This window comes from Haematobia irritans, chromosome 5 (genome assembly GCF_050003625.1).
Source record: "Haematobia irritans isolate KBUSLIRL chromosome 5, ASM5000362v1, whole genome shotgun sequence".
NCBI lineage: Eukaryota > Metazoa > Arthropoda > Insecta > Diptera > Muscidae > Haematobia > Haematobia irritans.
Genome location: NC_134401.1, coordinates 162525370 through 162548649, shown reverse-complemented (window position 1 = coordinate 162548649; position 23280 = coordinate 162525370). Strand labels below are relative to the sequence as shown.

At 38.8% G+C, this 23280-nt stretch overlaps 1 protein-coding gene across 1 annotated transcript in view; it reads right to left on the bottom strand.

Annotated features, from left to right (window-relative positions):
* TppII (Tripeptidyl-peptidase II) overlaps nucleotides 1-23280 on the bottom strand; it is a 368289-nt gene that overhangs the window by 36901 nt on the left and 308108 nt on the right. The window contains exon 15 of the mRNA XM_075312350.1: nucleotides 13722-14217. Within this exon, the coding sequence (XP_075168465.1) occupies nucleotides 13722-14217 (496 nt within the window). The remainder of the gene's footprint in view (nucleotides 1-13721; nucleotides 14218-23280) is intronic.

Below are 23280 nucleotides of genomic sequence, written 5' to 3'. Positions count from 1 at the left end.
ATACAATTATGAACTTGATATGGACCAATTTTTGTGTGATTGGGGATCGATTTATCTCAGGGCTATATATAACTATAGACCGATATGGACCTAGTTAGGCATGGTTGTTAACAGCCATATACTAGCACAACGTACCAAATTTCAACTCACTCGGATGAAATTTGCTCCTCCAAGAGGCTCCAAAACCAAATCTCGGGATCGGTTTATATGGGGGCTATATATGATTATGGACTGATATGGACCACTTTTGGCATGGTTCTTAAATATCATATACTACCACCACGTACCAAATTTCAACCAGATCGGATGAATTTTGCTTCTCCAAAAGGCACCGGAGGACAAATCTGGGGAACCGTTTATATGGGAGCTAAATATAATTATGGACTGATAGGAACCAATGCCTGCATGGTTGTTGGATACCATATACTAACATCACGTACCAAATTTCAACCGAATGGGAAGAATTTTGCTCTTCCAAGGGGCTCTGGAGGTCAAATCTGGGGATCGGTTTATATGGGGCCTATATATAATTATGGACCGATATCGACCAATTTTTGCATGGGAGTTTGAGGCCATATATTAACACCACGTACCAAATTTCAACTGAATCAGATGAATTTTGGTCTTCCAAGAGGCTCCGGAGTTCAAATCTGGTGATCGGTTTATATGGGGGCTATATATAATTATGGACCGATGTGGACGAATTTCTGCATGGTTGTTAGATACCATATACTAACATAATGTACCTAATTTCAGCCGGATCGGATGAAATTTGCTTCTCTTAGAGGCTCCGCAAGCCAAATCGGGGGATCGGTTTACATGGGGGCTATATATAATTATGGACCGATATGGACCAATTTTTGCATGGTTGCTAAAGACCATATACTAACATAATGTACCAAATTTCAGCCGGATCGGATGAAATTTGCTTCTCTTAGAGGCTCCGCAAGCCAAATCGGGGGATCGGTTTACATGGGGGCTATATATAATTATGGACCGATGTCACCCAATTTTTGCATGGTTGTTAGAGACCATATACTAACACCATGTACCAAATTTCAACCGGATCGGATGAAATTTGCTTCTCTTAGAGGCCTCGCAAGCCAAATTTGGGGGTCCGTTTATATGGGGGCTATACGTAAAAGTGGACCGATGTGGTCCATTTGTAATACCATCCGACCTACATCAATAACAACTACTTGTGCCAAGTTTCAAGTCGATAGCTTGTTTCGTTCGGAAATTAGCGTGATTTCAACAGACGGACGGACGGACGGACATGCTCAGATCGAATCAGAATTTCACCACGACCCAGCATATATATATACTTTATGGGGTCTTAGAGCAATATTTCGATGTGTTACAAACGGAATGACAAAGTTAATATACCCCGCATCCTATGGTGGAGGGTATAAAAAAAAGTAAGTTCGGCCGGGCCGAATCTTAAATACCCACCACCATAAATCAAATATAATAGCTTCCTTTGAAAACTCTTCGTCGTAGCGGGTTACTTGATAATATATAGAATTCAGGCGGGTTTGATGACAGATAGTTATTCTCCTAAACAGATCAGTTCTAGGATAAAGTAAAAGATTCTACCTATGAAGACTAGATCAGCGTCTGGATTTTTAACAATCGTTTTTATACCCTGCGCTTCACTGTGGAACAGGGTATTATAAGTTAGTGCATATGTTTGCAACACCCAGAAGGAGACGAGATAGACACATGGAGTCTTTGGCAATAATGCTCAGGGTGGGTCCCTTAGTCGATCTAGCCATGTCCATCCGTCCGTTTTGGGTCAGAATAGAACCCTATTGATTTTGGAAGAAATTGGTTCAGATTGAGATATACGAGTACAAAGTGGTGCAGGGTATAATATAGTCGGCCCCGCCCGACTTTAGACTTTCCTTACTTTTTTTTGTGAGTTTTAGAGGAATCATAAATATCTCGTGTAAGTGTGCAAGAAAATAATGAAATAACGCTTTGATTTGAAATCTAAAATCTGTAGATTTTTACCGCCATTATTCAAATAATTAGAAGAAGTAAAATCTGGAAATTTAACTTTCAGTTTCAAACTATTTTCATGATCAGTGCGCCTTCTATATCCTCAAAAAGTGAAATTGATTTATATGGAGGTCCGACCAAATGGACCGATAAAAACTAAATTCGTAAAAATTTCAGGCAAAGCGGCTAAAAACTACGGTTAATATAAGCTCAAGGAGTTAAATCGGCAGATCAGTCTACTATATGGTTGCTATGCCAAAAACATATACCAATACATACCAAATTCAGCACACCTAATTGTGGTTTCGGAAAAACCTACAGAATCTTCATCCCGATTCTGAAGGCGGGCTTGTAAGGGAATATTTCAAAATCTGTAGCGATACACAATATATTCGGAACATCTACTTATAGTCCTAAAAACGTCTAGATATCAAATTTCAGGCAAATTGGGTAAAAACTACGGTTTCTAGAAGTCCAACAAGTAAAATAGGGAGTTCGGTCTATATGGGGGCTATATCAAAACATGGACCGATGCGCCCCATCTATTTGTGGTCCTAAAATACCTCTAGATTTCAAATTTCAGGCAAATCGGATTGAAAATACGGTTTCTAGAAGTCCAACAAGTAAAATAGGGAGTTCGGTCTATATGGGGGCTATAGCAAAACATGGTCCGATAGGCACCATTTTCGCCACACCTATTTGTGGTCCTCAAATACCTCTAGCATTCCAATTTCAGGCAATTCGGCTAGAAAATACAGTTTCTAGAAGCTCAAGAAGTAAAATCGGGAGATCGTTGTATATGGGGGCTATACCAAAACTGGACCGATAGACACCATTTTCGGCACACATATTTGTAGTCCTCAAATACCTCTAGATTTAAAAATTCAGGCAAATCGGATTGAGAATACGGTTTCTAGAAGCCCAAGACCCTAAATCGCGGGACCGGTTTATATGGAGGCTATATCAAAATCTGGACCGATATAGCAAATCGTCGAACTTGACCTGCCGGCAGACAAAAGACGAGTTTGTGCAAAATTCCAGCAAGATTGATTCATTATTGAAGACTGTAACGTGATAACAACAGAAAGACAGGCAGCCAGACAGACAGACATACGGACATGGTTATATCCTCTTAGAATTTCTCCCTGATCAAGAATATATATACTTTATATAGTCGGAAATCGGTATTTCGATGTGTTACAAACGGAATGACAAACTTATTATACCCGCATCACCCTTCTATGGTGGTGGGTATAATGAATATTGAAAAAATTTGGGTCTGAGAATTCATTCAAATGTTAACAATGTTTCTATTTTTATACCCTTCACCATAGGATGGGGGGTATATTAACTTTGTCATTCCGTTTGTAACACATCGTAATATTGCTCTAAGACCTCATAAAGTATATATATTCTGGGTCGTGGTGAAATTCTGAGGCGAGATAAGCATGTCCGTCCGTCTGTCTGTTGAAATCACGCTAACTTCCGAACGAAACAAGGTATCGACTTGAAACTAGGCATAAGTAGTAGTTATTGAAGCAGGTCGGATGGTATTGCAAACGGGCCATATCGGACCACTTTTACGTATAGGCCCCATATAAACCGATCCCCAGATTTGACCTCCAGAGCCTCGTGAAGGAGCACAATTCATCCGATTCGGTTGAAATTTGGTACGTGGTGTTAGTATATGGTCTCTAACAACCATACAGGAATTGGCCCATATCGGTCCATAATTATATATAGCCCCATATAAACCAATCCCAATATTTGGCTTGAGGAGCCTCTAAGAGAAGCAATGATCCGGCTGAAATTTGGTACATGGCGTTCGTATATGGTATCTAACAACCATGCAAAAATTGGTCCACATCGGTCCATAATTCTACATAGCCCCCATATAAACCGATGCCCAGATTTGACCTCCGGTACCTTTTGGAGAAGCAAAATGCATCCGATCTGATTGAAATTTAGTACGTGGTGTTAGTATATGGTCTCTAAGAACCATACAGGAGTTGGTCCATATCGGTCCATAATTATATATAGCCCCCATATAAACCGATCCCCAGATTTGGCTTGCGGAACCTTTTGGAGAAGCAAAAATCATCCGATCTGATTGAAATTTGGTGTTGGTATACGGTCTCTAACAACCATGAACAAATTGGTCCACATTGGTCCATAATTATATAGCCCCCATATAAACCGATCCCCAGATTTGGCTTACGGAGCCTCGAAGAGAAGCAATAAACCGATCCCCAGATTTGACCTCCGGAGCCTCGTGAAAGAGCAAAATTCATCCGATTCGGTTGAAATTTGGTACGTGGTATAAGTGTATGGTCTCTAACAACCATACAGGAATTAGTCCATATCGGTCCATAATTATATATTCCCCATATAAACCGATGCCCAGATTTAACCTCCAATGGCTTTTGGAGAAGCAAAATTCATCCGATCTGATAGAAATTTAGTACGTGGTGTTAGTATATGGTCTCTAAGAACCATACATGAATGAAGCCACCGTGGTGCAATGGTTAACATGCCCGCCTTGCATACACAAGGTCGTGGGTTCGATTCCGGCTTCGACCGAACACCAAAAAGTTTTTCAGCGGTGGATTATCCCACCTCAGTAATGTTGGTGACATTTCTGAGCGTTTCAAAGCTTCTCTAAATGGTTTCACTGCAATGTGGAGTGCCGTTCGGACTCGGCTATAAAAAGGAGATCCCTTGTCATTGAGCTTAACATGGAATCGGGCAGCACTCAGTGATAAGAGAGAAGTTCACCAATGTGGTGTCACAATGGACTGAATAGTCTATGTGAGCCTGATACATCTGGCTGCCACCTAACCTAACCTACATGAATTGGTCCATATCGGTCCATAATTATATGTAGCCCCCATATAAACCGATCCCAAGATTTGATCTCCGGTGGCTTTTGGAGAAGCAAAATTCCACGTACCAAATTCATTGAAATTTGGTACGTGGTGTCAGTATATGATATTTAACAACCATGCCAAAGGTGCTCCATATCGGTCCATAATCATATATAGCCCCCATATAAACCGATCCCGATTTTTGGTTTTGGAGCCTCTTGGAGGAGCAAATTTCATCCGAGTCAGTTGAAATTTGGTACGTTGTGCTAGTTAACAACATGCCTAACTGGGTACATATCGGTCTGTAGTTATATATATATAGCCCTCAGATAAATCGATCCCAATCACATAAAAATTGGTCCATATCAAGTTCATAATTGTATATAGCCCTCATATAAGCGCCCCCATATTTCAGTTCTGGCTCTCTAAGCACCGTGCAAAAGTCAATATCGATTCGTAATTATTTGTAGACTTACCTATACATACCTTGTTTTGTCTAATATATACCACGTATGGACTAACTTACAATTTAGAAGACGATGTTAAGATGTTTTTAGATAACAGGTTGGCTGATAAGTCCCCGGTCTAACAAAGAAAAACACATTTTTTTGTCAAAATTCGTTTTTATTGTTCAACATAGTTCCCTTCAAGAGCGATACAACGATTATAACGACCTTCCAATTTTTTGATACCATTTTGGTAGTACTCCTTCCATTTTGGCTTAAAATAGGCCTCAGTTTCGGCGGTGGGGGGGGGAAGCAATTCGAAGCCCAATTCATGAATTTTTGCCATCGTTCTCAATGACTTGTGGCACGGTGCGTTGTCTTGGTAGAACAACACTTTTTTCTTCTTCATATGGGGCCGTTTTGCCGCGATTTCGACCTTCAAACGCTCCCATAACGCCATATAATAGTCACTGTTGATGGTTTTTCCCTTCTGAAGATAATCGATAAAAATTATTCCATGCGCATCCCAAAAATCAGAGGCCATTACTTTGCCAGCGGACTTTTGAGTCTTTCAACGCTTCGGAGACGGTTCACCGGTCGCTGTCCACTCAGCCGACTTGGACTCAGGAGTGTAGTGATGAAGCCATGTTTCATCCATAGTCACATATCGACGGAAAAAACTCGGGTGTATTACGAGTTAACAGCTGCAAACACCGCTCAGAATCATCAACACGTTGTTGTTTTTGGTCAAATGTGAGCTCCCGCGGCACCCATTTTGCACAGAGCTTCCGCATATCGAAATATTGATGAATGATATGACCAACATGTTCCTTTGATATCTATAAGGCCTCTGGTATCTCGATCAACTTCATTTTACGGTCATTCAAAATCATTTTGTGGATTTTTTTGATGTTTTCGTCGGTAACCACCTCTTTCGGGCGTCCACCGTCCACCGTGCTCATTTCACCATGCTTGAATTTTGCATACCAATCAATTATTGATGATTTCCCTGTGGCAGAGTCCGGAAACTCATTATCAAGCCAAGTTTTTGCTTCCACCGTATTTTTTCCCTTCAGAAAACAGTATTTATGAAAACACGAAATTCCTTTTTTTCCCATTTTTCACAATAACAAAAGTTGCTTCACAAAAGACGCTCTATCTCACAAACTATTTAATTAACTTACAGACGTCATAGTTTCACACGAATCATTTGCAGGTTGGTACTATATAAAAATAATATGCATTTAATACTAGCGACGCCATCTGTGTCAGACCGGGGACTTATCAGCCAACCTGTTATTATTTTCCATGTTAGCCTGATACCGAAACAGGCAATTAACGTCCAAATGCATTATATCTAATTTCACAATTATTAATCAAGCTTTGTGGACAAATTTCTTTCGTTTGAAATACGAAAGAAAGCTCATTCGATTTTTGTATACAAAATGAATTTTTGAATTTGATTATTTTGGCGCCTTATAAGTATCACATTTACCGGTCAATTCTCTTCTAAAGAGAGTTTTTCATAATAATTGCATGATATTTAAGAAAGTTTATTAGAATTTCTCTATCATGCTAGAAATATTATTGGCGCATATTCTCTTTTATTCTTTAGGAGAGAGAGAGAGAGAGAGAGAGTAAATTTGAGAGATATATTCAGCAACACTGTGCCGGTTAGCTGTTAATAACAGTGTAACAATGTTGGCGCCATAAATGAATTTGATTTAGCATCTTCTTCTTCTCCTTCTTCGTCTCTAACCGGGGTTCTTGTGCAAAGCCTTTTCCTCCGACAGGAAGGGTAAAGAAAAGTGGCCTTTCAATTTACCGACGACGATGACGGTGACGGCGACAAAAACGAAATTGACTACGAGCAGAGAGGTAAGAATAAAACCCCCAGAAATAACAAAAGCAACAGCAAAAACAACAACAACAAATATTATAATGTTAAGTTGTTTGTTTTGATTTTGTGTTTACTTATTGGACTACGTTGAATAAGAATCGAGCGTGTGAATGAGTGAGTGAGTGACTGACTAAATGGATGAGAATGAATGGTCTGTCTTTGGGTTGAGGTGTGTGTGTGAATATGTTAGTTATTGATGGGGCTGAAGTTTTACGTTTTGTGTGTTTCTCACGTTTCTTTAATAAGAAGTTTCCTTTCATCGATTACTTGCAGGTTATTGTAAGTTGGTTACAAAGGACTTTGTTGCAAATGAATAAAGATAGTAACCTTATTACACACACACACACACATACACACCCATATATACCTATACACTCAGTCATCATTGTATAATTACACTTTACTTGTTTGCTATGGCATTGTAAATTAGATGACTACTTGGTCTATTGGCTGTGGATCCACAGTGTTGCATCAGAGAGAGAAAGAGCTCTGCCTTTTTGTAGTTGCCTGCAGGGGAATATATCTACGTTCGAGGCAGCTAAAGGGATACATGCTGTGGTTCTGTGCTGCTATACGACTTACGATTATGGGTTTATTTACCGTTAATGTGTTTACATTTCCTGTTTTCCCCATTCGCTATCTCTTATCACAATTAAAATGGTAGTTAGTAAATGCACAAGAGCCACCACAAGATGATTCTGATTGTGTAGGTGGTGGATGTGGTGGTGGAAGAAAGTAACAAAAGGAGTAAGAGATTTTCAACATTATACGAACTACACCACAAATAATTATTATTCCCTGTTCAGCAGGACGTGGCATTGGCATGTATTACATACACGTACAACGCATATACACATACAATCAAACACACGCCCATACATAAGAATCCAAGCAACATGCCAACATATGTATGTGGAGGCTTGAGGCAAAATTCTAGGATATTCTAGACAATGGGGTAAAGTGCTGGAATTTTAAATGCTTTCGTTTAGGATTTCGTTTGTAACACATCAAATATTGATCTCATACCCCCTAAAGTATATATACCCTTGGTCTTAGTGCATTTCTAAGTCGATCAAATTTACAATGTTGTTAGCAGAATATGGGTATATTGGAAGTTTTTCCTGGCGGGGTCGACTATATTATACCCTGCACCACTTTGTAGATTTAAATTTTCGATACCATATCACATCCGTCAAATGTGTTGGGGTCTATATATAAAGGTTTGTCCCAAATACATAAAGGGTGATACGGTCAAAATTTAGTCAATATAAACTTGACGTATTTCTTTCAATTTTGCATTTAAAAAAAAACTGAACACCCCTCATATTGAAGGTGTGTGTGTGTAGAATGTTGCTCCTATTTTCGATTTTGGAATTCACTCTTCAGTTGTCAAAATGCCGTCCAAGCAAGAAGAGCAGTTTATCAAAATTTTGCTAGCGCATCGCGAAAATCCGAGCTACTCGCACGCAAAGCTGGCAAAATCGCTAAAAGTTGCCAAATCAAACGTTACAAATGTAATTAAAGTGTTTGGGGAACATTTGTCGACAGCCAGGAAGTCTGGATCGGGGGGAAATCGAAAACCGGAAGCCGCTGAGACGACAAAGAGAGTTGCCGGTAGTTTCAAGCGAAACCCTATCCTCTCTATCCGAGATGCCGCAAATAAGCTGGGTGTATCGTCTACAATCGTGCATCGAGCCAAAAAACGAGCCGGACTATGGACTTACAAGAAGGTAGTGACTCCAAATCGCGATGATAAACAAAATACGACGGTCAAAGCGCGATCCCGGAGGCTGTACACGACGATGCTGACGAAGTTTGACTGCGTGGTAATGGACGACGAAACCTACGTCAAAGCCGACTACAAGCAGCTTCCGGGACAGGAGTTTTATACGGCAAAAGGAAGGGGAAAGGTAGCAGATATTTTCAAGCACATAAAACTGTCAAAGTTCGCAAAGAAATATCTGGTTTGGCAAGCCATCTGTACCTGTGGCTTGAAAAGCAGCATTTTCATAGCTTCCGGGACTGTCAACCAAGAAATTTACGTGAAAGAGTGTTTGAATAAACGTCTGCTGCCTTTCCTGAAGAAACACGGTTGTTCCGTACTGTTTTGGCCGGATTTGGCATCTTGCCATTACGGTAAAAAGGCCATGGAATGGTACGCCGCCAACAACGTGCAGGTGGCTCCCAAGGACAAGAACCCTCCCAACACGCCAGAGCTCCGCCCAATTGAGAAATACTGGGCTATTGTCAAACGGAACCTAAAGAAGACCAAAAAACTGCTAAGGACGAGCAGCAGTTCAAGGCAAATTGGCTTTCTGCGGCGAAGAAGGTGGACAAGGTGGCTGTACAAAATCTGGTGGCGGGTGGCAAGCGTGAGGCCCGGCAATTCGGATTTGGAAAAGCGAAAACCTAACTGAATATATTTCCTGAATTTTATACTAATTGAACTTGAAAAAGAAATTTAATTTGATTTTTTAAATAAACGATTTCACCGATTTACACGCGTTTTCCCTTGACCAAATTTTGACCGTATCATCCTTTACATTTAAATATCACTCGATCTAGACAGAATTTGAGAGACTTCTACAAAATCTATAGACTCAAAATTTAAGTCGGCTAATGCACTAGGGTGGAACACAATGTTAGTAAAAAACAAGTAAGTAAAGTCTAAAGTCGGGCCGGGCCGAGTATATTATACCCTTCACCACTATGTAGGCCAAAATTTGTGTTACCATCTCAACTACTTCACATTTGCTGGAAGCTATATAAAAGAGACAATTATTTTACTTCTATACAATCTCTAGAATTAAAATTTAAATCGGCTAACGCTATCCAGTTAATTGGAGCAAACTTCCATTGAAAATGGGTCTACAATGTGTAACAGTCTACCATATTTCCCCAACTCTGGTGTACGTATATATGGGAGCTATATATAATCTGAACCGATTTTGACTAAATTTGACGTGTATAGTTAGAATAATAATTCTGATATCAATGCGAAATTTCACGTAAATGGGAGTATAACTTTTGACCATATTTGGCACATACAATAGTATCGTTAAAAGTACCGCTTGTGCAAAATTTGAAGTAAGTCAGGGCAAAACTCTGGCTTGTGAGACCATATAAGTCCAAATCGGACGAAAGATATATATGTGAGCTATATCTAAATCTGAACCGATTTTAACAAAATTTGACACACTTAACAATACTACTAAACGTACCCCTTGTGCAAAATTTGAAGCAAATCAAGGCAAAACTTTGGCTTTTGTGGCCATATAAGTTCAAATCGGACGAAAGATATATATGGGAGCTATATTTAAATTTGAACCGATTTCAATCAAATTTACCATGGATTGGTAGAATGTCAATTCTACCCTCTGTGCAAAATTTCACGAAGATCGGTAGTAAACTTTGGCCTCTGTGGTCATATGAGTCTAAATCGGACGAAAGATATATATGGGAGCTATATCTAAATCTGAACCGATTTGGCTGATATTTTGCAAGATTTTCGAGATTCATAAAATATTTGGATGTACGGTATTTCAAGAAAATCGGTTGATAAACACGCTAACTATGACCAAATCGGGGATAAATATATATGTCAGCTATATCTAAATCTGAACCGATTTTTTCCAAAACCAATAGCGATTGTCTCTGTCCCAAGAAACGGCCCTATGCCAAAATTGAGGACGATCGGACTTAAATTGCGAGCTGTACTTTGTGCACAAAATTACATATACAGACAGACGGACGGACAGACAGACAGACAGACGGACATCGCTAAATCGACTCAGAATTTAATTCTAAGCCGATCGGTATACTAAAAGATGGGTCTATGACCACTATTTCTTGGCGTTACATACAAATGCACAAACTTATTATACCCTGTACCACAGTAGTGGTGAAGGGTATAAATATGGGAAACATTTAAATCTGAAGCAATTTTAAGGAATCTTCGCAAAAGTTTAGTTATGATTTATCGCTCGATCTATATGTATTAGAAGTTTAGGAAAATTAGAGTCATTTTTACAACTTTTCGACTAAGCAGTGGCGATTTTACAAGGAAAGTGTTGGTATTTTGACCATTTTTGTCGAAATCAGAAAAACATATATATGGGAGATATATCTAAATCTGAACCGATTTCAACAAAATTTGGCACGCATAGCAACAATGCCAATTCTACTCCCTGTGCAAAATTTCAACTAAATCGGAGCAAAAAATTGGCCTCTGTGGTCATATGAGTGTAAATCGACCGAAAGCTATATATTGGAGCTATATCTAAATCTGAACCGATTTCAACCAAATTTGGCATGCATAGCAACAATGCTAATTCTACTCCCTGTGCAAAATTTCAACTAAATTGGAGTTAAAAATTGGCCTCTGTGGTCATATGAGTGTAAATCGGGCGAAAGCTATATATGGCAGATATATCTAAATCTGAACCGATTTCAACCAAATTTGGCACGCATAGCTACAATGCTAATTCTACTCCCTGTGCAAAATTTCAACTAAATCGGAGCAAAAAATTGGCCTCTGTGGTCATATGAGTGTAAATCGACCGAAAGCTATATATTGGAGCTATATCTAAATCTGAACCGATTTCAACCAAATTTGGCACGCATAGCTACAATGCTAATTCTACTCCCTGTGCAAAATTTCAACCAAATTGGAGAAAAACTCTGGCTTCTGGAACCGTATTAGTCCATATCGGGCGAAAGATATATATGGGAGCTATATCTACATCTGAACCGATTTCAATAAAATTTGGCACACTTGAATTTAGTACTAATTGTTCTTTTTGTGCAAAATTTTAAGCAAATTATGGTAAAACTCTGGCTTCTTGGGCCATTAAGTCCATATCGGGCGAAATATCTAATATCGGGAGCTATATCTAAATCTGAACCGATTTCTTCCAAAATCAATATGGTTCTATTCTGAGCCAAAACACAAAAAATGAGTCAAATTTGAAGTCGATTGGACTAAAACTGCGACCTAGACTTTGATTACAAAAATGTGTTCACGGACAGACGGACATGGCTATATCGACTCACGAGCCCACCCTGAGCATTTTTGCCAAAGACACCATGTGTCTATCTCGTCTCCTTCTGGGTGTTGCAAACATATGCACTAAATTATAATACCCTGTTCCACAGTGTGGCGCAGGGTAACATAGACTATTCAGTCAATTGTGATACCACAGTGGTCAACTTCTATCTTATCACTGAGTGCTCCCCTATTCTATGTTAAGCTCAATGAAAAGGAACCTGCTTTTTATAGCCGAGTCCAAACGGCGTTCCACATTGCAGTGAAACCACTAGAGAAGCTTTGAAAACCTCAGAAATGTGACCAGCATTACTGAAGTGGGATAATCCACCGCTGAAAAACTTTTTGGTGTTCGATCGAAGCAGGAATCGAACCCACGACCTTGTGTATGCAAGGCGGGCATGCTAACCATTGCACCACGGTGGCTCCCAAACTCGTGAACATTCCGTTTTGATTTTTCGTGAACGTTTCCCTTTCATTTTGTTACTATCCGTTCACGATTTTGGAACGTAATTTTTTCTATTAGGGTAAAAATTGCTCGTGCACGCAGCATTTCCAAACAACTAATCGCCTGTTGTTCTTTTTCGGAGAAACTGGGCCACCACTAGAATTGCCAGTTCTCGTACCACTAGAACATCGCAGAACTGGCAATTCTGAGTGGTAACAACCATTTATTGGTTCTTCCAAGAAATCAAGATACCAGAAGCAGGCGGATCGCTCTTCACAATGAAAATGCGAGCTCTCACAAATCGGTTCAAACAATTGCATTTCGGAGCATTCAATACATCGGTGTGATGGATCATTCACCGTATAGTATAGTAGCGGACTTGGCACCGAATGACTTCTTTTTATTCCCGTAAGTTAAAAATGAAATGAGAGAGGTTTTGATTAATCCTGACTAGTAAAAGGCAACACTGGAAGTCTAAATCTGAAGCCATTGTATATTTAATCCACAGATACACTATCTCAGTTAATGTCAAAGAATATTCCTTATATCTTTACATGCTCCTTTGTTTCAAATATAAAACTTCGCTATTCCAGTAAAAGAAGTCCCAACGTTTGAAGACCTTTTTAGCTAATTAAATTCCATTCTAACTCTTCAATTTCTAAAATTCATAATGTTGGCTGATCAAAATGAATTATGTCTCTCCATCTCTCGGCCTCCATAAGAAACTAGAAAGTTTAGATTTTCGAATAAAAGAAATTCCAACAATCCTTCCTTTCAGTTTTTCAATATTCCCGAAAAAAAATTGCATATTCCCCCATTGTCTATATTCCAGCATATTGAGGCATGGAATATTGTTTGGTTACTTGCTACAATCGTTAGTTAGTTTTTACGTGTGGAGCCCTTCGTCTGTCTGTCTGTCCGTCCATTTGCTTTCTATGAATTCGTTAGCTCTTATCTGTAATGCTTTTGGAAAACGGCAACTGTAGTTGCACGAGCTGGGGATATGCATGATACTTACGTTTTAATCTTTGCGGCATCAGAACGGGTATCACATTTAATGCCATAGTATGCCAACAATGCATCTTTATCAGTATCCCTAATGACATTGTCCGCCAACAGGACAATGCGTTCGAGAGCATTGCGCAATTTTTGATTATCCTCCTTTTGTTTATCCTCAGTGCTTGAGCCAGTGGTATCAGCACCAACACCACCAACAGCACCGCCAGACGATGAGGCTGCTGATGATGTTGATGACGTTGAAGAGTCCTCTGGTCCTCCTGCTGCAGTTAAGGCTGTCGTTGTTTGGGATGCTCCTGTAGCTGGTGGAGCTACTGCATCACCCGTAGCATTGCTGTGTTTGCTGTTTGCATTTAATGACTTGGCAAATGTAAACGGATATTGTGCCTTCATCTCTGATGATGATTCAATGTTTTGGATGAGGAGTAAATGAGCAGCCAAATGTTTGGGATGTCCAGCAATTATGTCCTCGTAGAGTTTTTCAGCTTTTTCAAGATCTGTTATGGGAATGACAAAGACGTAGAAGAAAAAAATACGAAAATGAGATAAGAGTAAGAAAAAGAAAAAGGCAAAAAATAAGACCTAAACAAAAAAAAAAAATTGTTGGAAAATAATTTGGGAAAAGAATTGTTGTAAGGACACATAAATAAACAAAAGGAACCATTGACCAAAAACCTAGGGGCCATAGAAGAAGAAGAACAGCAACAAAAAACAAACTGGCCATCAAAGCAATGGCTTGGAAGAAACAAATCAAGTAATGTTCATTGTTTTTGTCTGTTTGAAGTTGTGAATTTCCCAGAATTTCCATGAAGCAATTATGTGGAATAAAGCAATACAATATACATAGGATCCAAAGACAAGAGAAAATGAGATCTCTCTCACTGACATACTGGCTGGCTGACTGACAGACAGATTGAGCCACAGCTGGATGACTGACTATTCAACTGGAATGAGATTAAAAATAACCGAGAAACCAAATGGAAAAAAAGCTACTGCACAAAAAAAAAAGAAAAACACACGAAACAAAACAAAACCAAAAAAGATAATAATAATAATACGATTTTAATTAAGTTGGCAGGCTGGCTGGCTGACTGGATGGCCTGCTGCTGGTTTTCTGTGCCCCAGTGTTTCAATAATTTGGTGATGATGGTGGCAATACCATCAACTCAGTAGGTGGTAATGATACAATAGCCCTTGAATGTTTGTGTGAGTGTTTCGTTCACATTTCTAGCCTCGTCCTGTCAAGTTCCCGTTCTCCTACTCCTCCTACCTCTACTCCATGTCCTCCCTTTAGATATAGTCGACAACTCAAGTCATATTGTAATAATCCTTGCTGCACATTTTAATGAATACCAATGATGACAACCAACCGGAGTCAATGCTGGTATAGACGGAGTCTTTAATGAGGCTCTCATTTAAGCCCTAAATGGTAATTTTCAATTTAGTGGCAACATTAATGGGAACATGGCCAGGAAGTGTTGCAATATATATAATAATTTTTGTTATGCTATTGAGGATGTTTTATAAGAGGATTTTATAAGAAGATCAAAAATTTAAATATGTGATAAAATTATTGTGCAACAATTTTCTGATAAAAAGAATGGCAAATTCTCCAACGAAGGCTGAGAAAATATGGTGCTGAAGGTTGGAAAAAAAAAAAAAAACAACAGACTCTTTAAGATCAGTGATTTGGGTCCTTAAAATGTGAACGCACTCCCTATCTATGGTTAAATTATAGGGATAAGAATCACTTGCATTTACACTCAGAGAAGGAATATGATCACCTCAAACCTGTTTCTAGAGCAAAATGTTTTCTAACGCTGCATTTTTAAACGGTGAACATCTAACATTTTTGTCGCAATCATGTTATTTTCTCGGAAATACTGAATGAATTTTAATTTGGTAGTGTCCACTTTTAACTTTACATGGGATCGCCTGAAATTATGCAATAATTTCACTAAGAATGTTTAGAATAAGCAACAGGGTTGCCACTCTTTTTTCATACGTTCATACTTGTATACCTTTTATTTGGCGGGATTGGGGAACCCTTATATTGCAATCTTTCAACTTACTGCTCTATCGCAAAGCTATACGTATTCAGAACGTTTTGCCATACGAGCAATATTTGTGTAGGATAAGTGAAAAGACGACGCGTGTCATGTGACCCTTGTTTGCAGATCGGACAAACGTCAGCTACGCTGCTATCAATCACTGTTAGGTAGGAAGAGAGACTGCTTCTCTTGCCTGGTTTCCCGCGGGAGGTCTTTTTCCTCCGGTGCTATGGGCGTTGGTCGGGCTTCGAGAATAGGATTAACCTTGTAGCTTCTCAAAGCTTCAAAAACAGTATCCTCATGAATCCTGTTCTGGCTGATATGCTGCTATGGGAGGATTTCTGTCTCCACATAAACGATATTTTCCGGCTCACTTAGACCATCACTCAGTCCATTGTGATACCACAGTGGTGAACTTCTCTCTTATCACTGAGTGCTGCCCGATTCTATGTTAAGCTCAATGACAAGGTCCCTCCTTCCCGAATGACGTTCCAAATTGCGGAGAAATCACTTAGAGAAGCTTTGAAACACTCAGAAATGTCACCAGCATTACTGATGTGGGGTAATCCACCGCTGAAAACCATTTTGGTGTTTGGTCGAAACTGGGTTTGAACCCACGACCATGTGTATGCAAGGCATGCTAACCATTGGACCACTGTGGCTCCATTCCCGTATCACTTGTCTGAGGATGTCCACAATGGTGCTGCATAGTTTACCACTGATCGGCCAATTGCCATATAGGTTTCATTGTCTGATTGTCCTGACGGCAATCAACTTGAAGACCTTGTTTCTACCGCGGAGCTTATCACAAATTGCAGTGGAATGACCAGACGTCTTGAAAAGGCTGTCGAATGTGACCTTGAGAATCTTGGGGTATGTTATGGTCGGAATTGTTTCAATGCCTGCACTGACACTGACATTCAACTGCCTACATAGTTCTGCCGTCTATGTAGTGAATAATGTGTCTGAGGATTTGGTGGCGAATATCCTCAAATTTCTAGCAGTCAAATATCTGGTAAGACCAACTAGATAGACATTTAATCGATAGCAGATGTCATCACCAATGGTCCCGGACGCCATGATTTTACAGTCGTCCGCGTATGATACAATCTCGACGCCGTCAGGAGTGGGTGGAACAAAGGATAGGTAGAGGTTGAACAGTGCCGTCTTTGGGGAACTTCATGTTTTGCTTTGCGGGGTCTTGACTTCTTATCCCTAAAGTCCGCATACGAGTGGAGCCCTCACATGTTATTAGAAACCCAACGTTTGGCTCCTGCCAGTAGGGGTGTATTCTCGACGTTCTCGTACAGTCTGGCATGGTTGACCGTAGCAAATGCCTTCAATAGCCACGAGGACCGTTTATGAAACGGCTTGGGCTTGACGAGGCAACCCTCGTTTAGTTAATTGATTAAGCTAATTTTTACTATTAGGTCAATTGTGATTTAATGTAACAGCGTGCAGATTTGTATTTTGTTTCAATAAGGGAACCTCTTTTCCTTGCCAATTACGCTTTTTGTGCTAGGCCAAACAGTTTCCCCTTCTAACCAGCCAATAATAATGAGTAATATATTGTTAAATAATTATCTTGAATTTTCACTTCGGTCTAAGTTCAGGGTTAAGTTTTTAGGAGCCTTGGTTGTGGATACTGTCATGGGTTCAATCCCAGGTACGACCGAAAATCCAACAGTTTTTCAGCGGTGGATCCCTTCTCAGTAATCTGGTGGTATTTTTGAATGTTTCGAAGCTTCTCTACACACAAAAAAATTTTTCTGATTCAATCACGAAATTAATTGATCCAATTAATTTTTAATTGAAATGTCTTCAATCACAGAAATGATAGTATCAATTAAAAAATTAATTGAAGGTCAATTAAAAAGTTAATTGATCCAATTAAAAAATTAATTGATACTATTATTTTTGTGATTGATTTTTGTTTCAATTAAAAAAATTTGTTGAATCAATTAAATTTTTAATTGAATATTTTTTAAAACTCAATTAAAATTTTAAGTGAAAAAATTTTCGTGAAATTTTTTTGTGTGTAAGTATTTTCTCCGTAGTATTAAACACCGTTCGGACTCGGCTATAAAAATTAGGTCATTTTTCACTGAGTCAAACATAGAATCGGGAAGCAATCATTGAGAGAAATTCATCAACTGCGGTACTACAACGAAATCAATACTCTATGTTAGTTTAAAATAACTATCTGCCACTATAAGTAATGCGTCGTCCAGACTAGGATGACAGTGCTCGTGTCGAACATATCCCAGATATTGGCCACACTATAAGATAAGTCCGGCGGCATAATCTATACTGCTGCTTTTTAATGTGATCGATAACACATTTATCGATTATTTAGTCATCGCCGACAATTCGTATCGTCATACTGTAAGATTCTTTACAAACACAGACATTCCGTCCGGGAAAACTTACTAGTCTGGACGGCGCATAACCCAGATGAATGGCTAGAAATTTCGAATCCGCCGGAAGGTATGCTATGATTTTTACAAAACAATTTAGAATAGGCAAACAAGTTTCCCCTCTTCTTCTGGCCTGTCAATTAAGTAGCCCTGGTGGATGAATGTAGAACCAGAGATTGCACGATTTACGTGTCAGAAGAATTTAGACCGGCTTGCAACGCTGATTGATCTAGAGGCTGCATTTTGTGGCGGTCGACCATGCCATATAGATAATAAAGGCTAATTGTGACTTTCCTGAGTGATACTCCTACTCGCTTGTTGTACAAGGATGTGGCGAAAACTATACTCCCTGTATATGGATTACATAAGATGCAATTATTAACATATATATATAAAGTGCTACATAATATTGGCTACCATACTACGAACTTGCAACGAAATCAGCAGTTATTCAATACAAGACAAAGCTCAGCTCTTCGTGTAAGCAGATGTCGATTAGAAATCTCAAAACAAAGAATTGATTATCATGGTAGTAAGGATTACAATAAATTACCTACTTTCGTCAAAAACTCTCAGACAATTTCAATTTTTAAGAAAAGACTAAAAGAACACTTATTACAAAATATTGAAATGCTTCTTGCATGAGTGTAAATAGTTATGAAAATATTTAAATTATTAATTAAGTAAAAACACATACTTTTTTGTTTTGAATTTAACGATGTTTTGTAAATAGTTTGCCGGATTGCCTCAAAAATGCCTTGAGGGCGCTGAGGCACATTTATTTTTGTACATAATGAATGAATTCAATAAAAAAAAAAAAAAAAAAAAAAAAAAAAAAAAAAATACTTGTCTATCTACAAGATGAATATTAGTATGGTTACTGCTTTGACGATTCAGGAAGTACGGTTGTAACAAAACACATTTAGGTCTTTGTGGAGAGGGGATCTTCGTCTCCACAGACACATGATCCACATAAAGGTCAATCCGATTGATATTTAACCCGATGCTATGATTGTACAGTCGCCTGCATCAGATACAATCTAGACGGCTTCTGGCAAGTTTGGAGTTCCTCTGGGTTAACTTCTCGTGGTTACCATTTCGTATTTCAAAAATCCACGTACTATTGGCAACTGCGGATACTTTTCAGGATCCAGGTTACGTTGGGTTAGGTTAGGTGGCCAGATGTATCAGGCTCACTTAGACTATTCAGTCCATTGTGATACCACATTGGTGAACTTCTCTCTGAGTGCTGCCCGATTCCATGTTAAGCTCAATGACTAGGGACCTCCTTTTTATAGCCGAGTCCGAACGGCGTTCCACATTGCAGTGAAACCACTTAGAGCTTTGAAACCCTCATAAATGTAAATAGGACCCAGGTTCGGTCAAATATATATTCACAAAAAGTATCCATCGATAAACGTAATAAACACATCGGATAGGTCAAGAGTCATCAGGCTCATCCTGTAACAGTGCTTATGCTTTTAAAGATTTCAATCTCATGTCAGTGGATTCGACGCATCGATGTGATCCATTGGGTTCGACTCATCGGCTGTAAGCGAGACTCAAAGAGGAGGTTCGTTGGTACCTGCTTTCGGTGCGTACTTAGAATTTTGGATCACACGTATCGTTCGCGTCGTTAGTGATGGTATTTATATCCACCAACAGTGCGGACCGTATAAAACACATCAGACAGTCAAAGATCCAGCAGGATCGTTCTGTAACATGATTCAAGTTTGTAAAGACTTCAATATCAAGTCAGCGGATTCCACGCACCGTTGGGATCGACTCATCGGCTAGCTGCTGTCATATTTGTGACAACTGTAAGCGCGCATCATAGAGGAGGGTAATGGGATTCGTTGGTACTCTCTATCGGTGAGTAACCAAGCAAGGCTAGTCTGTTTTTTTTTTGCCTGCGGTGGTCACTTATGGATCCATATTTCGTCGACTGTAACTAAACCAGGCAGAAAATTCTGAGAATTGTCTCAAGGTTGAGCTTGTTGTCCGCAGTACTCATCGCCTCGACAGCTTTCTCATGAAGGAAATTTCTTGGAGCCTAAAGGATCTATTGAAATTTGTATGGTCTTAGCTATTTTGCAGATATTTTTCAATAGGTGGCCAATTTGTGTGGGCCAATCGAGGCGTTTCGTCACTTTATACTCCACGGTAGCCATTTTCAGGATACTTCGACATCTCCCAATAAATCGACGTGCGATCATTTTGAAACCCTTAAACGGAATTTTTGGTGATAGCCATCCATGTATAACGGTTACAGGATACACAAAGGGTCACCGTAATCTTAAGTCTGAAATTCCGTTGCTTCTTCCTTAAATGAATACAGGAAGTGGTTCCAAGTAATCTGAAGAGTGACTTTTTATTTAATAGCCAGGCACAAATGATGGTTTTTAATCATAAAAATGTAACAAAAATACCAATTTAGTCTTAACCCTCTAATGCCCCAATTTTTTTGTCAGCTGATTAAATATTCAATGTTAACGACACAAATGCAAGAAAACTAATCAAGAAAAATTTGTAGGGTAAAATTCAGTATATGCTGCACAGGCTCTTGAATAAGTTCAACTAAATTTTCTTTTTATTTCATTCATTGTTGTTATCTTAAGGTGTGTTTTACTAAAAGCTTCCTTATTAAATGAAGCCCGCCTATAGGCGGGATTGGGCATTAGAGGGTTAAGTTTAGGTACTCCCAAATATATCATCCTCAATAATAAAAAGCTATATATTGCCAATTATATTAAACATTTATTGACTGTCTTCAAATTGTACTGGAAGTAGTCCTAAATTATCTGGAAGGTGGCATTTTGTCATTTTGTGGGACCTAACCTGAATACAGGTCGCTGAGCCTTGCTTAAACTAGAACGGAAAGTGGTCTCAAGCAAAGTCAGGCACAAATTATGTCTTTTAATTATAGAAATGGAACTAATGTACAGTTATTCGTACCAAATTAGCCCTAGGTTATACGTACTCCAGAAATTACCATAACAAAATGCGATATATTCCAAATTAAATTTAATTTAATTTATTGACGGTTTTGGTGATCCCAAGTAATCTAAAGAAGGATAATTTGTAATTTTATGTGACTAAGCCGCAAACAAGTGGTACAAGAACTGATCCTAAGTAATCTGAAGAAGGTCATTTTGCCATTTAAAATTTAGTCACAACTCAAAACAAGTGAATTGATTTTTTAATGAAATTAATTTATCTCATAAAATGTAGTTTTAGAATATTAATACTCTAGGGAATTTCCTTGGCTTTTTGAGGAAATACAGGAAGTTATCCCTCCAGTGTTTGAAGAGTGGCTAATGTGGCTAAGGTTCTAGCAAATTAATTTTTCTTTCGTCATAAAAAGAAAAAAAAGAAAATTATATAAGGCCGTAAGTTCGGCCAGGCCGAATCTTATGTACCCTCCACCATGGATTACGTAGGAACTTCTACGAAAGATGGTTGTTAAATATCATATACTACCACCATTTACCAAATTTCAACCAGATCGGATGAATTTTGCTTCTCCAAAAGGCACGGGAGGTCAAATCTGGGGTCGGTTTAATATGGGAGCTATATATAATTATGGACCGATGTGAACCAAGTTTTGCATGGTTGTTGGATACCATATACTAACATCACGTACCAAATTTCAACCGAATCAAATGAATTTTGGTCTTCCAAGAGGCTCCGGAGGTCAAATCTGGGGATCGGTTTAATATGGGAGCTATATATAATTATGGACCGATGTGAACCAATTTTTGCATGGTTGTTGGATACCATATACTAACATCACGTACGAAATTTCAACCGAATCAAGTGAATTTTGGTCTTCCAAGAGGCTCCGGAGGTCAAATCTGGGGATCGATTTATATAGGGCCTATATATAATTATGGACCGATATCGACCAATTTTTGCATGGGTCTTTGAGGCCATATATTAGCACCACGTACCAAATTTCAACTAAATCAAATGCATTTTGGTCTTCCAAGAGGCTCCGGAGTTCAAATCTGGTGATCGGTTTATTTGGGGGCTATATATAATTATGGACCGATATGGACCAATTTGTGCATGGTCATTAGAGACCATATACTAACATCATGTACCAAATTTCAGCCTGATCGGATGAAATTTGTTTCTCTTAGAGGCTCTGCAAGCCAAATCGTTGGATCGGTTTATATGGGGGCTATATATAATTATGGACCGATGTGGACCAATTTTTGCGTGGTTGTTAGAGACCATATACTAACACCATGTACCAAATTTCAGCCGGATCGGATGAAATTTACTCCTCTTAGAGGCTCCGCAAGCCAAATGGGGGGATCGGTTTATATGGGGGCTATATATAATTATGGACCGATGTGGACCAATTTTTGGATGGTTGTTAGAGACTAGAGGTCTGCACAATTCCATTTGTAAATGCAGAGTACACGTGTACTTGCTAAATGAGTACATATATTTGAGAGAGTCGCAAATCAATTGGTACACATTTTAATGAACACCAAAAGCCACGAGTAACTTCTTGTTGCTACTCTGATGTCTTTACTACCAACAAACACATATTCCTCTTTCTCTCTTATTGAAGTGTACTCAGAGTGATTACGTCGAGTATGTTGCGAGAACAAATCTTCATAGAGTACTCCATGTACCACGTGCAGTTTCAAAAATACAAGAAAACAGTTACTCTCCATAATATATGTTTTCGGATTGATATAAAGAACGGCAAACGTTAAGGTAAGTGTGTGACATACATAAATATATGAAATATGTGACATACATACATATCTATGATTAATAATAATGGAAAGTTTTGCTTCGCACATAACTGAGCAATACTTGTGGTACCACGTGAAGTGAAGAGAATTCATGTTGTACTTTTTCTCAAGTACTTACATTTTTATTGTTCCTTTTTTTCGGAACACATATTGTTTCGGATAAGTACTTGGTGGTATTTGACAAGCAAGTGTTCTCTTCACTTCACTACTTGCGCTCTGAGAGAAAGACAGTGTATGTACTATATTCGACAGCGAATTGCATACATGTAGTGAAAAGTTATTCGATGCAGACCTCTATTAGAGACCATATACTAACACCA